The sequence below is a fragment of the Artibeus jamaicensis genome, unplaced genomic scaffold (genome assembly GCF_021234435.1).
Source record: "Artibeus jamaicensis isolate MK-2021 breed Jamaican fruit bat unplaced genomic scaffold, CSHL_Jam_final contig_233, whole genome shotgun sequence".
In the NCBI taxonomy this organism is placed as follows: Eukaryota; Metazoa; Chordata; class Mammalia; order Chiroptera; family Phyllostomidae; genus Artibeus; species Artibeus jamaicensis.
In genome coordinates, this window is record NW_026521486.1 from 58,648,996 (window position 1) to 58,661,878 (window position 12,883).

At 39.1% G+C, this 12,883-nt stretch overlaps 1 protein-coding gene across 1 annotated transcript in view; it reads right to left on the bottom strand.

Moving 5' to 3' along the window:
* TAFA2 (TAFA chemokine like family member 2) overlaps positions 1–12,883 on the bottom strand; it is a 440,574-nt gene that overhangs the window by 131,397 nt on the left and 296,294 nt on the right. Inside the window, exon 2 of the mRNA XM_037140291.2 lies at positions 3,232–3,338. Within this exon, the coding sequence (XP_036996186.1) occupies positions 3,232–3,337 (106 nt within the window). The 5' untranslated portion in view covers position 3,338. The remainder of the gene's footprint in view (positions 1–3,231; positions 3,339–12,883) is intronic.

Genomic DNA, 12,883 nt, shown 5'->3' on the forward strand with positions numbered 1-12,883 from the left:
TGCCCTAAGCCTTACTCATGATGGAAACTAGGCCAGATGTTCTACACAAGTAGCTGAACAGTTTACAGGACTCTGTCAGAGAGTTTTTTCCACTTCCATGCCAGAGACAGAGTCACTCTCCTCCAAAAGGAAAAAACAATCTGCTGCTTCTTTGAGATGGGATGGAAAGGATACTAGGTATCTCTCTGACCTTGGGCAATATGAATACATCTTTCCAAGAACCAGATAACACCCAAGTGCCTTCAAGGCCGGGGCTTCCATACCTAGGCAGTTAGTGCCCCAACCTTTCCAGCACCTTGAGAACGCAACTTAGGGGCCTCATCCAATCTGTAACCAGTTAGCCCTCAGGAGGAGATGAGCTTTATTCTTTTTTTGAACCAAAACAATTAATTACACAAATTACTATAGATCTAACCACATGGTATTTGTGAAGACTCAGGAGGCTGGGGCTTTCCACGACAGCACAGAGGAATCCAGGGGAGTTTCACTTCTGCGCCAGGGCTTCATATGTGTTACTAAGTGTAACTTAAGTGTTTTTTATATAAATAAAAATAAAATTAAGGTAAGAGCAAAGAGTAATGAGGTACAAGAAGATTCAAGTGAGAGAGTCAATAAACACAAAAGTTGGTCCTTCGAAAAGTAATACAATTAACCACCTCTCGGGAGACTAATCGGGAATAAAAGATACAACACAAATGAGCACTCCTCACACAGAAGCAGGAGATGCAACTGCAGAGACAGCCAATGACAGACAGAGCAAGAAAATGCCATGACCAACTCGGGAAGTCCTACCATTTGGAAAACCATTTGGCCTGACCTGGTAAGACGGACTATCTGCACACCCAGTGACCCCGCAGTTTTGCTCCTCAGAATGTGCCCTTGAAAGACCCTCAAACAGTGAGCACCAGGACACAAGTACAAGAACGTTCATGGAAACACTGTTCATAATGAGCAGAAAATAGGACACCTAATGTTTCCGTACCAGAGAACAGACGCATAAATTGAGGTGACTCATACAATAAAATACAGAGCAATAATTTTTTAAATGAACAAACTATAGCTATATGCCATCGACTATAATAAATATCACAAATATACCATTGGACCAAGTCGAAAAATACAATATAATGCTATTGTGTACATTAAATGACAACCCAAATGAAGCAATATGCCATTTTGGAGATATATATGTACATGTCGAGATTTTAAACAAAAGCAAAGAAATTATAATCTAATCACAAAAAAATTAGAATAGTGATTATCTGGTCTAAGGAGGCAAAGAACTGAAAGCAGAGTGGTATGCACTGCCAGTGTAAAGAGTATGAGAAACGTTACATTTCTCAGCTGGGTGGTAAGCACACTAGTGTTCATTTTCTGGATGTGCCCTGAAATGCACATACGCATTATATTTATTATTAAGTTTTAAATACTTTAAACAAAAGGGATGTTTTGTATAAAAAGTACAAAAGAAAGAAAGGAAGAAAGGAAGGAGGAAAAGGGGAAGGTATAGAAAGATCTTTCCTAAACTTTTCATCCAAAATATCAGTGGCAGGGTGGAAATGAAATGCCAAAAAAGCACAAAATTCTACCTTGTACAATAGACAGGGTTTGGCACTTTAAGTAGGTTTTCTGGGACAACACACAATCTCCTATGATCAAGAAGTATTTTCTTGGCAAAAAGTCAAAAAAAAGATCCTACTTTTGGAGTTAGCATAGACAATAACACAATTTAAAAAGTTTCAAAAGTAGCTTTAAAAATGGTATGTCGTATTCACCAGGGGACGGTTTTCATGCATGGTTCTCTTAGAAACCTCATCACTTAGCTCTGGAGACGAAAAGCATCTTTTTTCACAAACCCTTCCTTGCCAAGGCTGATGCCCACATAGACTGTGAGTCGCCCCATCTTCTCTTACTGAGTATTTTCAGCTGGGATGAGGCACTAGGGTGCCCACCCCTCTGGAAAGTACAGATGACATGTCTTCTCCTGTGAAGCCCAAGGTGTGGGGCCTGGGCCCCGTGGTTTTCAATTCTTTCTAAAAGGTGAGTATTTAATACTACTTTAAGTTTTTAAGTTTGGTTCATTGTTGTCAATTTAGAATGACATCCTATTCAACATCTCTTTAATTTTACACTAATAACAATTATTTAAAAGTTTGATTTGTGGATCATTGTAGAGTATTAAAGAAAATTCTAAAAATGACAATGAAAACAGAGAGATAAGAGCAGGACAATGACATATGAAGAACCTCTTTATAAAATTCATTCCTAGAAAGATGACGCTCTGGTGTAAACACAGGGGGGATGGATTAGGACTCATAGGCGCCCTCCTTCACACCACATCTTCCTCTCTCCAGTGCTGATGGGCCATGTAATGCTAATTAAATGCACGTGTGTAACTAATTTCAGGATTCCAGAATTCAAGGCAGTCTTAACTACCCTTTGGCCCCAAAATAAAATACGTAAGCTGCTAGCCTCTAGAATTCATGGAAGACTGAGAATTGAGCTGTAAAATCATATTTCACAGAAAAATCTAAGTTGACACCCCAGGTTGTAAACGCACTATTACGGTGGGGACAGGTCAGAAAGAGCCCCATTTAATTCATTTGGAAGGACATGATTATTCATTATGAGTACTATGCTCAAGGAAGAGCACAGACAGGGCATAACTTTGAGCTGTCAGGCCTAAAACATGTATAAAACAAATACCCTCACTCTGTTTTACGGCAGAATGGGGCCTGCTAAACCGCATACAAGGTACAAAGCCCAAACGGTGGTTACAGAGGTGCTCTGGCTCAAAGAAATATGATTTACAAAAACCAGTGAAGGAAATTTTCCATATACACATATTATTAAGATACATATCATTAAAGATGCTTTCATTACCAGGATGACTGCAATCCGAAACTCATCTTTATGACATGTCAACTTGACATTTTAACATCGCTATCTTTAAAACATAAGTGACAGGAGAAAGTCAGAGTCACAACTCCATACTCTTTGAAAACTATTTGCAGAAATGGCAATTATCCTGGAAACATTTAAATAATCATGCTTCCCCTATCAAAGCCACATTAAGGATCATTATCTGTTCACGTTCACATAACTAGAACCACTGGCAGGGGGCAGCGGGGACATATCTAGTGAAATGAACACCCTAGTAAAGGTGGGTCATAATAGTCTGTGTTGAACAGTCACCTTCTACAGACAACTGAGAAAGAAAACGGAGCTTACCTTTATGATGGTTTGAACTGGATACAACTTTCCCCCACAAGGTTACAATAAATATTATTATCAGCAGTTTTCCTTTTGTTGCTTTCTGTAAGTATCTCTTACTCATCCTGCAAAAATAAATAAATAAAATCCTAAGTATGTGAAACAACAGGTTTTCCATTATAATGTTGCTACATTGAAAGCTTTGCATGACACTTCAAATGAGTTTAAACTCATTTAAACCCCTGAAAAATGCATTTCTTATATTTAAAATGCTGTTCACTACATATAAATTAGGAAGAGAAACACAATAAAAGGGTTCCAAACCAAGTACTTTCCCAGGATGCAAGAGATAAAAGAGGTTCTCCCTCAGTCAGTCTTCATTCCCTTCACAATAGCTTAAATCAGTTGCGAAGGAGTACTATTTTTCTCTCCATACACATAAACAGAAATTTAACTTATTCACAAAAATCACAGTTATTTGAATCACCTTTAAATAGTGACTTATTTTACTTTCTTTCTAAAGAGTCCTTCCTCAATGCCAAGTCAAACGGTTGGGTTAAACAGTTTAGACAAAATGAGATGAATTTCTACACAGAATACAGTCCCTTAAAATCTATTATTCCTAACATGCTTTTAAAAATCCCCTGGTACAACATCACTACCTCTGAAGGTGCACAGGTGCTTTAATATGGTTGGACTCCACTGTGCCGTACTTATCAGAAGCGGGAGAAAAATGGAAAAGCAGATAGAAAAATACCAAGTTAACATTTTCAAGTGGAGCCCACAAAACTCAGGAAAGCAAGGATACAATAAAATAATAGCTACTTATAATAAAATTCCAAGACCTACTTTCTTTAGCACTTTATAGAATATCATTTCAACTGCTCTTCAGAACAAAGTGGGGCTGTGGGTATAGCTATCCCCATTTCACAGATGATGAAATTTGGAAGTTTGCCTGAGGTACCACTTAACAATTGAATAAAAATTCAAACCCAGAATTGCCTACTACTAAAATCCTTACATTTCTACATTGCTAAGAGGTAAGCAAAGCTGATATAAAATATAATTATTCTACATGTGTGTTCGAGGGAGATAAAAAAATCCGTCCATCACTCAGTGCCTTCTCAGATTCATTCCTGCTTGACCTACAGATTCTTGCCTGGGTTCTGCGCAGGCAAGATCGTAAGGTCACTTGCTGACCTCGTCTGATTGCTCCTCAGCTCTCTAAGTTAGCTTTTCCTCACACCTTCATTTCCAACAATTCCAACTTCAAAAACATGACTCAGTGATAGTAATGATGGCTATACAATTTCAGAAAGGACACTTTCATACTGACAAATGCATGAAAAAATAAATTAGCAGATTATGCATATTTATTATCAATATATGCTAACATTTCTTAGCCCGGAGAAGTTACGCACACTCATGCAAATGTTTATAAAGCAATTTTGTACGATGAAGAATGCAGACTCATTCTTGAGTCTGGCTGTCTGGATTTGAGTCCAAGCTTTACATGCTTCTAATTTGTTGGAAACTGCCCTGCCTCATTTCAGGAGCTGTAAACCCCCCATGGCCAAGGCTGAGTCAGTGACCTTCAGACCATAAGGCACTAAGTAGACTAAGCTTAGCTCCCTGTTCTGCTCCAGTTCTGCTCCTTTTTCCATTACTGGCCTCCAACACTTGATCAGTTAGCCAGTGACAGGTAAGATTCCCCAAAGAGAGAACCTCCTAAGACAGGCATGATCAAATGGAGAACCCAGAAAAGGACTTGGGGGGCTATGGAGAAAGGGGGTGATGGACCCTTGCCCCCCAACTTTGATGAAGCCTGAGCCCTCAGTCTGTCTGTGAGAAGTCTCTGAGAATTCTTTGGCTATCTGCCTCCTCTGCCTGACTTAAGCCTGAAAACAATGACAGAGGGTGGTGCAGCCCTGTGCTGGGAATGGCAGGCTCCCTGGATAATCAGGCCTGAGAAAGGATATGTAAAATCCTGTGAAGCCTGCTTTGCTAAGAATGATCTTAGTTAAATGATAAAGCCTGGGCAGAAAATGAGTTTGTTTTCGCAAAGTTCTGTAGCCTTTTAGCTGATAGACCCTGACTTAGACGAAGCCCTAATAGTTCTTTGTATGCTATCTACTGTTTACTGCCTGACAATGATTAATAAGTTGTACCTGAACTCCTGTGCAGAAAACCCAATAAAAGCCTGTCTAGGCAAGGGTCGGGGCACTCTCCCCTTGAGAGAGTTGCCCGGCTGCTCCAAGGCGCTCTCCTCTTGAGGGAGTAGCCATGCCATCCCTTTCTTTCCACAAGACTTGGTAGTGAATTTGTCTTGATTTTTCCACCCATAATGCTGCAGGCACTGCAGGCCAGTGCACACATCACTAATTGTGTGGTCTTGTATGGGTTTCTGAATCTCCTGCTTCGGTTTCTTCTTCTACAATATGGAATCAAAATGCCTGACCCACAGGTTGCATGTATAAGGAATCAATGACTCTGAGATTAGAGAATGTTCGGTCATTGGGGTGTTATGCTCACCCCTTGAGTGCATGGGAGGACAGTCCATTTACGTGATAAAGGAAGTTTCAGTGGCATCAACAGCTGGAAGTCCTCTGTGGACCTTGCCCTAATGACATGTTGAAACAATGTACAAAGAGGTACCTACCTTGGTACATACCCCTTTGTACATACATAAAAGGTCAAGGTGTGCCTGACCTTCTGGATTAGATTGTTTGGTTTAAAACTAAGCTCCCTGTCCATTGACTATACAACTTTGGACAACTTATTTAAAAACTCAAGAGTATTTTTGTTGTTATTAACATTAGGATAATAATAATGTCTACCTCACAGTATGAAGACTAAATATGGTAATTCATATAAAGGGTTTAACACTATGCCAGAAGATAACAAACGCTGAGCCAAACTGGGATCATAATTTAGTTAGCCAGCACTTCCCCAGGCGTGCCTGGTGAGACACCAGGTCCACAGAATGTTAACAGAGTATTAGTGGAAAACGTCGGGGCAAATATATTTGTAAAATTCTGGGTTCAACAAATTTAATCAGACTTTAACGGGAGGCACATTGAGTTTTGCAAAAAACTTTCTCCCCAGAGTCACACAGGATACTAGTGTCCTCAGGAAGCCTCTTAAGGGAAATAATCCAGTTTAATATCCCCCCTCAGCAGACAAATGCCCACTTGAAATCTTCCATCCTATTGCCTTTGTTTCACTTCAGCTTTCTTCTTACTTGCTTTGCGATGAGACCATTTTTTCCACTTTTTCAACTGCCCTACCTCCCCTTCTGCATGCAATCCCTGCTCCTTCATTGTACTACCTATCATCTAAAAGAAGGAGCAGTTTGGCAAAACTCATCTGACAAGAAGAGCTGCTTAGCATAATTCTTGGTAACAGATTTCCCATAGCAAATGGCCTAAGCTTCAAGGTCAAGGCCATTGTATTTTCCATCTCACTGTGCACCCACCAAATGGGATGACAAAACTGACAGCTGGTCAAACTGGTACCTAGACGTGTGGAAATGGAAGCACCCACAATGTTACCAGGCTGTCAAACTAGAAAAAGAAGCAGAATGAAGGTCAACATTTGGAAGTATCTAAAGACACCTGCCTTCATTGTCTCAAACCAACCCCATCCCCAACCAGCCAACTACCATCTTCTCTTCATACTTCCTCAACCTCTCCTTCTAAATGTAATCACTTCTTGGCATCCTTATGGCAACACTGAAGCTCAGATCACCAATATTTCTCACAGCCACAGCCTCCTAACTGGACTTCCCACCGCCGAAGTTGCTGTCCTCGGGCACTAAAGGCAGGGTCAGTGTCTGCCTTTTTCATGACTATATTTGCAGCATTTAGAACTTTGTAAGCACCTGAAATACTGTTGACTAAATGTAATGCATTCTCTGTGCTGTAGCCAAATATGTAGCTATTATCATGAGATACCATACCCTTCATGAGAGTAAAACCTGCACATGATTCCCTACATTCAGAGTGGGGAAAAGGCCAAAACCCGTAACAAGATATAAAAACCTGTAACATATATATAAGGCCCTGGCTGGTGTGACTCAGTGGATTGAGTGCAGGCCTGCAAACCAAAGGGTCACAGATTTGATTCCCAGTCTAGGGCACATCCCTGGGTTGCAGGCCAAGTTCCCCAGTAGGGGGCGCACAATTGGCAACCATGTTTTGATGTTTTCCTCCCTTTCTTCCTCCCTTCCGCTCTCTAAAAATAAAAACTAAAAAATAAAATAAAATCTTTTTTAAAATCCTGTATCAGGGTCAAAAAATGATTTGACTCATTATGTCTCTGATTTGACTTTATGCCGTTCCTACCCTTCGCTCTGTTCCAACTCTACCGTATGTCCTCAGTGCTTTCCAGCATGTCTCACCCTTGATAGGTGTCAGCCCCCCACCCCATCCCCCATTCACTTTTCGAAATGCTAACTTCTCTTCACTGGTCAGGGGGCAGGTTAGAGTTCCTCCCACAGGATTTGTCCCAAACCATGTTGATCACCCTTCTTCATGCACAATAGCCACTCACCACATGGTGTTATAATTTTCTATTTACTTCTCTCCATTTCCAACTCTAAGATTCATAAAGATAGGGACTGTGCCATCTGGGGTTACTGAGGGCCTCCAAAGTTGAGCTTATTCACTGGTAAATGATTATCTATCTGTGATGCCTTGAAACCGAATATACTGTGTAGTCAATGTGAGGAGAAAAGAGTATGTTTCATTTCTTTAGGGCAGAATTACAAAAGGAAAAACAAGAGGTAGGAAAAGGGAGACAAGAACGGCAAACTGGAAAAGAAAATAAGGGAGAAGTCCAATTTCATGAGTTTTATTCTGATTTTTAAATAGCAATCAAGCTTGAGCAAATTGAAGTATAATGGAGTGATGGAGGATTTTTGAAAAAAGACAGTATCAAAGAAGAAAGCCCAAAGGAAAGAAAGCTGAATGGCGCCTTTTCCTTGACCTTGTGGTGGGGCACGGAAGGAGGGGCTGCACTTCCCATGCAGTATGCTAACCACCAGGTCAGTTCAGAATTTCCCACCACAGTCAAGGGCCCAGTGCACTTTCAGAACTGACACTTTCCTCCACAAAAACAAGAAAATTTAAGTGAATTTTTAACAGCAAAAACTGAGGAGAAAAGAAACAGGAAACTGCAGGATAAATACACACAGAGAAAGAAACCTTGAAATTGCTCCCCAGGCAGCAGCAGCAGCCTGCAGCCTGCAAGGAGCGCAAGGGACACAGGATAATTGAGAAATGGTAACCTTGGCAGTGAAGGATGCTGAAGTGAGAAGTTGTCAAAGCAGAGGACTGACAATTAAATCTCCACACTTCCTCCCACTCTTCTGTATTGTGTTTCAGTGATACTTGCTGAGATTTAGACTTCTGGCTGATTGGAAACCCTTCCCCTCCCCACCAATTCCAAAAGGGCACTTAACTGTAAATAAACAAGAACTGAAACTGTATTATGCTACTAGAAAAACCATTTCCCCATAAAAACAGAAAGCAAGTTTAACTGGTCTAAAGAATAGAAAGTGGAAAGGAAATAGGGGAGAAATTCATGTAGGAAAGAAATAAAAGCTGGGGCTAGAATCCAACCACAAGGCCTCCCCTTGAGCTTAAGGCACTTCTGTGGAAATTAAGGTCACAAAAGGCAATGTATACAAAAGTCTTTTTAGGACACTTCTCTACATTGATCTAACAGTCAGACCAACCTTATGTTAATGGCATGCCCTGGCTGAGTATCTCAGTGGTGGGAACATAGTCCTCATACGCCAAAGTTATGAGTTCGCTCACTGGTCAGGGCACATACAAGAAACAATAAATGAATGTGTAAGTGGAACAATTAGTTCTCTCTCGTTTGTTCTCTCTCTCCCCCCCAAATCAATAAAAAATTAATTATAATGGCATGAGTTTCAACAGCCAAAACTAGCACGGGAATCCACCCCACTCCACTTCATAAGGTCATTCCTTTTGTCTTCACAGGGTCCAGAATTGTCTTTACAAAATTTAAATAAGATCACATGACTCTACCTCACACCTGCTTAAAACTCCAAAATTTACCTACCCACTTAGATGAGCGTAAACTATAAATTTCTTACTGGAGAAAAAGGCTCAACCTTCCTCCTCTCTGACCTCACTCGACATCCCTGTCCCCTTTGTTCTCCATTGGCCTGCCCTCTGTCCCTTGTCCCAAGCTCAGTCTGGACCTTACACTAAATTTCTGCTCTGCCTTGAAGGCTCTGTCTCAACTCTTTGCATGGTGAGCTTCTGTCTGTGATCGCCTCCACAGATGGCACCTCCTGACCACCTGCCCTCTAGTGTCCAAAGACACCGAACCCACGGCCTTTCTTTCTCCCTATATCCTGGAGTACTTCATTACAACATGAAATTACCTTACTGACATATTACATATTTAAGTGTTTTTTTTCTCTATCTTTAAAAGATTTTATTTATTTTTAGACAAAGGGGAAGAGAAGGAGAAAGAGAGGGAGAGAAACATCAATGTGTGGTTGCACTTGCATGCCCTCGAGTGGGGACCTGGCCTGCAACTCTGGCATGTGCCCTGACTAGGAATAGAACCTGCAACCCTTTGGTTCACAGGCTGGCACTCAATCCACTGAGCCACACCAGCCAGGGCTGTTTCCTTTTTTCTCCCACTAAAAGGTAACTTCCAGGAGGGCAGCCCTTGTCTATATATCACTGCTCCAGCAACAGAAGAGTATTTACAATGCAGAACAGCACCACATGTTCAATGAAGATGTGTGTGTGTTGAATATATAATCATAACAGAATAGATGAGTCACTTTTAATCTTGAAGTTTTCTTCCTTCTTTTAATTTAAAAAATTAAATTTCTATTATATTCATCGGCTAGGAATGACAACGTCAAGAACAGCGCATGTATTGGTGCAGCGATACAATCTGAAGTGAGAAGAGGAGTGAGTAGGGGCTGAGAAAATGGAAAAGTCTGGATTAATCTTTCAAGAAACATGCAGGGAAGGGAAGTATAGGTAGAGTGGTAGCTGGAGAAATTTTAACAAGATGATGGGGAAAGCCAGAAAGAAGAGAGAAGTTAAGGGTTCCAAAGTGAGAGTGGACTACGAAGATTAAAAGGTTTTGTAAGCATTTATATTCTACAAACCTACATTATTATTACATTTATAATAAGTTATTTTTATTATTACTTTTAATTTCCACATTTTATAGAGAGACAAATGTATCTTCCAAAACTAAATCATTCTTCGTTTGCTGATAGGTTATTAGAATAATCTCACTAAATAGGACACCTAGAACCACAAGTTTCACTACATTGTTCATTTTGTTCAATAATAACATCCAAATGGATTATCACTTTATCATAGAGATTGTGACTTCATCTAATACATCCGAGTTATTTATTGAAATAACAATTATCTTTGAAGTAGATAGCAATATCAGTATGGCATTAGATAGGTGGATGATATTAGATAGATGTTAAGTAGATACAGATGTGTATTAAAGTATAAGGGACTCATGTATTTATGTATTTTGTATATGTAAGAACATATAGTAACAAATTTTTTAAATGTAACCCTACCAATAATCCTACATTGTGTGTTATATTATACAGAAGCTGAGGTGATCAATTCTAGTCATTTTTATTATGTCTATTCATTCTGTTTTTATTTTACATTATATACCCAATATCATCACATTATAGTATTCCACACCACACTTAATCATGTACATTATTTGAATTAGAATCTCCCTGTTGAACAATTTTAATCTGGACTTCCCATCCTGTAAATTATCATAAAAAATTTATAGAGTTGGATTTTTATATGTCGGCCATCTGATTAAAGCAATTAGCTCATATTTTCTTAGGTAACTTTAGAACAAAGATTGAAAACTAAATCACGTGTTGAATTTTTCTGAATTGAAACAACTGTTTTTAAATTCTCATCTTTTTTGATACAACAGCGTTTCATGATAAATCTGCTTTTTGGGTTCCATTTTGTTAAAAAGTTAACCCTAGAGATTTAGCCAAGAAATTTCCATTGATTTCTAAAGATTGCCTGACTGCAAATGTAAGTCTCATTTAAGAGCCACAATTGCCTCCTTTCTTAACCCAAATTTTATATTTCCATTTATTTCCCCACAATGCTGCAATTTGGGGGAGGACAAAAGCCCAGGAGCGCTTTTGCTTTATGCTCAGCAATGTACAGCCAAAGTGTTGATTTTATACAAATGCCCTTGCCACCTACAGACTATAATAACAGGAAATAGAAATGTATTGTCATTTAAATGATTTCTCCAGAAGCATACAATATTCTAAAACCCTAAGTGCTAACACCCAAAACAGACAAAATGTCATAAGCAGAACAAAGCAATCATTTGAGATTAGGAGAGCTCTAGGAAAACAGCTGAACTGATCAGGGCTGAACTAAACCGCAGCGCCGTACATTGTTATCACCGCCGAATCATTTACCCTCCTTCTTTATCTGTAAAATGGGAATGTAACCTATTTTCTCATAGAGGAATGTCATTATAATGAACACAAAATCATGTGACCGTTCAGACTTAATAGAAGATGTATGGTAAATCAGAGGTGTTACTCTTCCTTCAAAGGTCCTCCTATTAGACCATGGGCTTGTAAGTCAAAAATAGCTGCCTGAGTGTGATCCTAGCTTCAGTTCATAATAATTAAATAGATTGGTCAAGTTTGCTTAACAACTTGAGCCTTGATGTTCACACATGGAATGCATTAATACTATTAATACAATGGTAGGACTGTTGTAAGGAAAAAATACAATGTATATAAAGCACTTAACACAAAGCCAGAATATACACTTAAATTGCAGCTATTATTATATAGTATTAATATCTGGAACACAGCCTCCTGGCTAGGTGTGAGTAGGGAATAAAAAGTCTTTGAACAACAAATAAAAGAGCTCATGTGTTTTAATCATGAGTGAAAAAATGAACCTACTTTTATCAATCTATTCTACATCTATAGAATTAGCAGGTAAGAATGTGAAGCAACAAGGTAAAAAAGGAATAAGACTATTTAACAGTACTCTGATGGCTTGGCAAAGTAAACATTGATACTTGGATATTAGAGAATAGACATCTAATCTATAAATGCACAGCATTCTAGAATCATTAAGTATAAGAACAAATATTGCTCAAATGCCTCTAGAGATATGTAAAGCACAGCATGATAACTGAAGTTATTAATATTACTATTTATGTTTTTATAGTTTCAAATGTACTGGCCTAAACTGTACTAGTCCATTCAATATATCATTGAATCCTCATAACAGCTCTTAATAATTCTCATAAAACTGAGTTCTGTTTGTATTAATACTCCCAGATCACATATAGAATCTGCACAAATAATTTGGAGACAAGCAATAAGTGGCAGAGGAGAGTCTTGAGTCCAACTCTTCTGCCCATCGGCTCAGGTCTCATCACAACAGTGGGTAGAAAATGCGTTGCCTATTCTGTGATGGGTCCCAAAGGTATGGGATCCATTTCTGCAGATGTGCACTTAAAAAGGCAAAAATGAAATTCTAATTTTTAATTATCCCAAGCTATCAAAAGAAAATCACCTCATTGCCAAGTTACTGGACAAAGGAAATACTATTGTATCTCATTACTGTGCCCT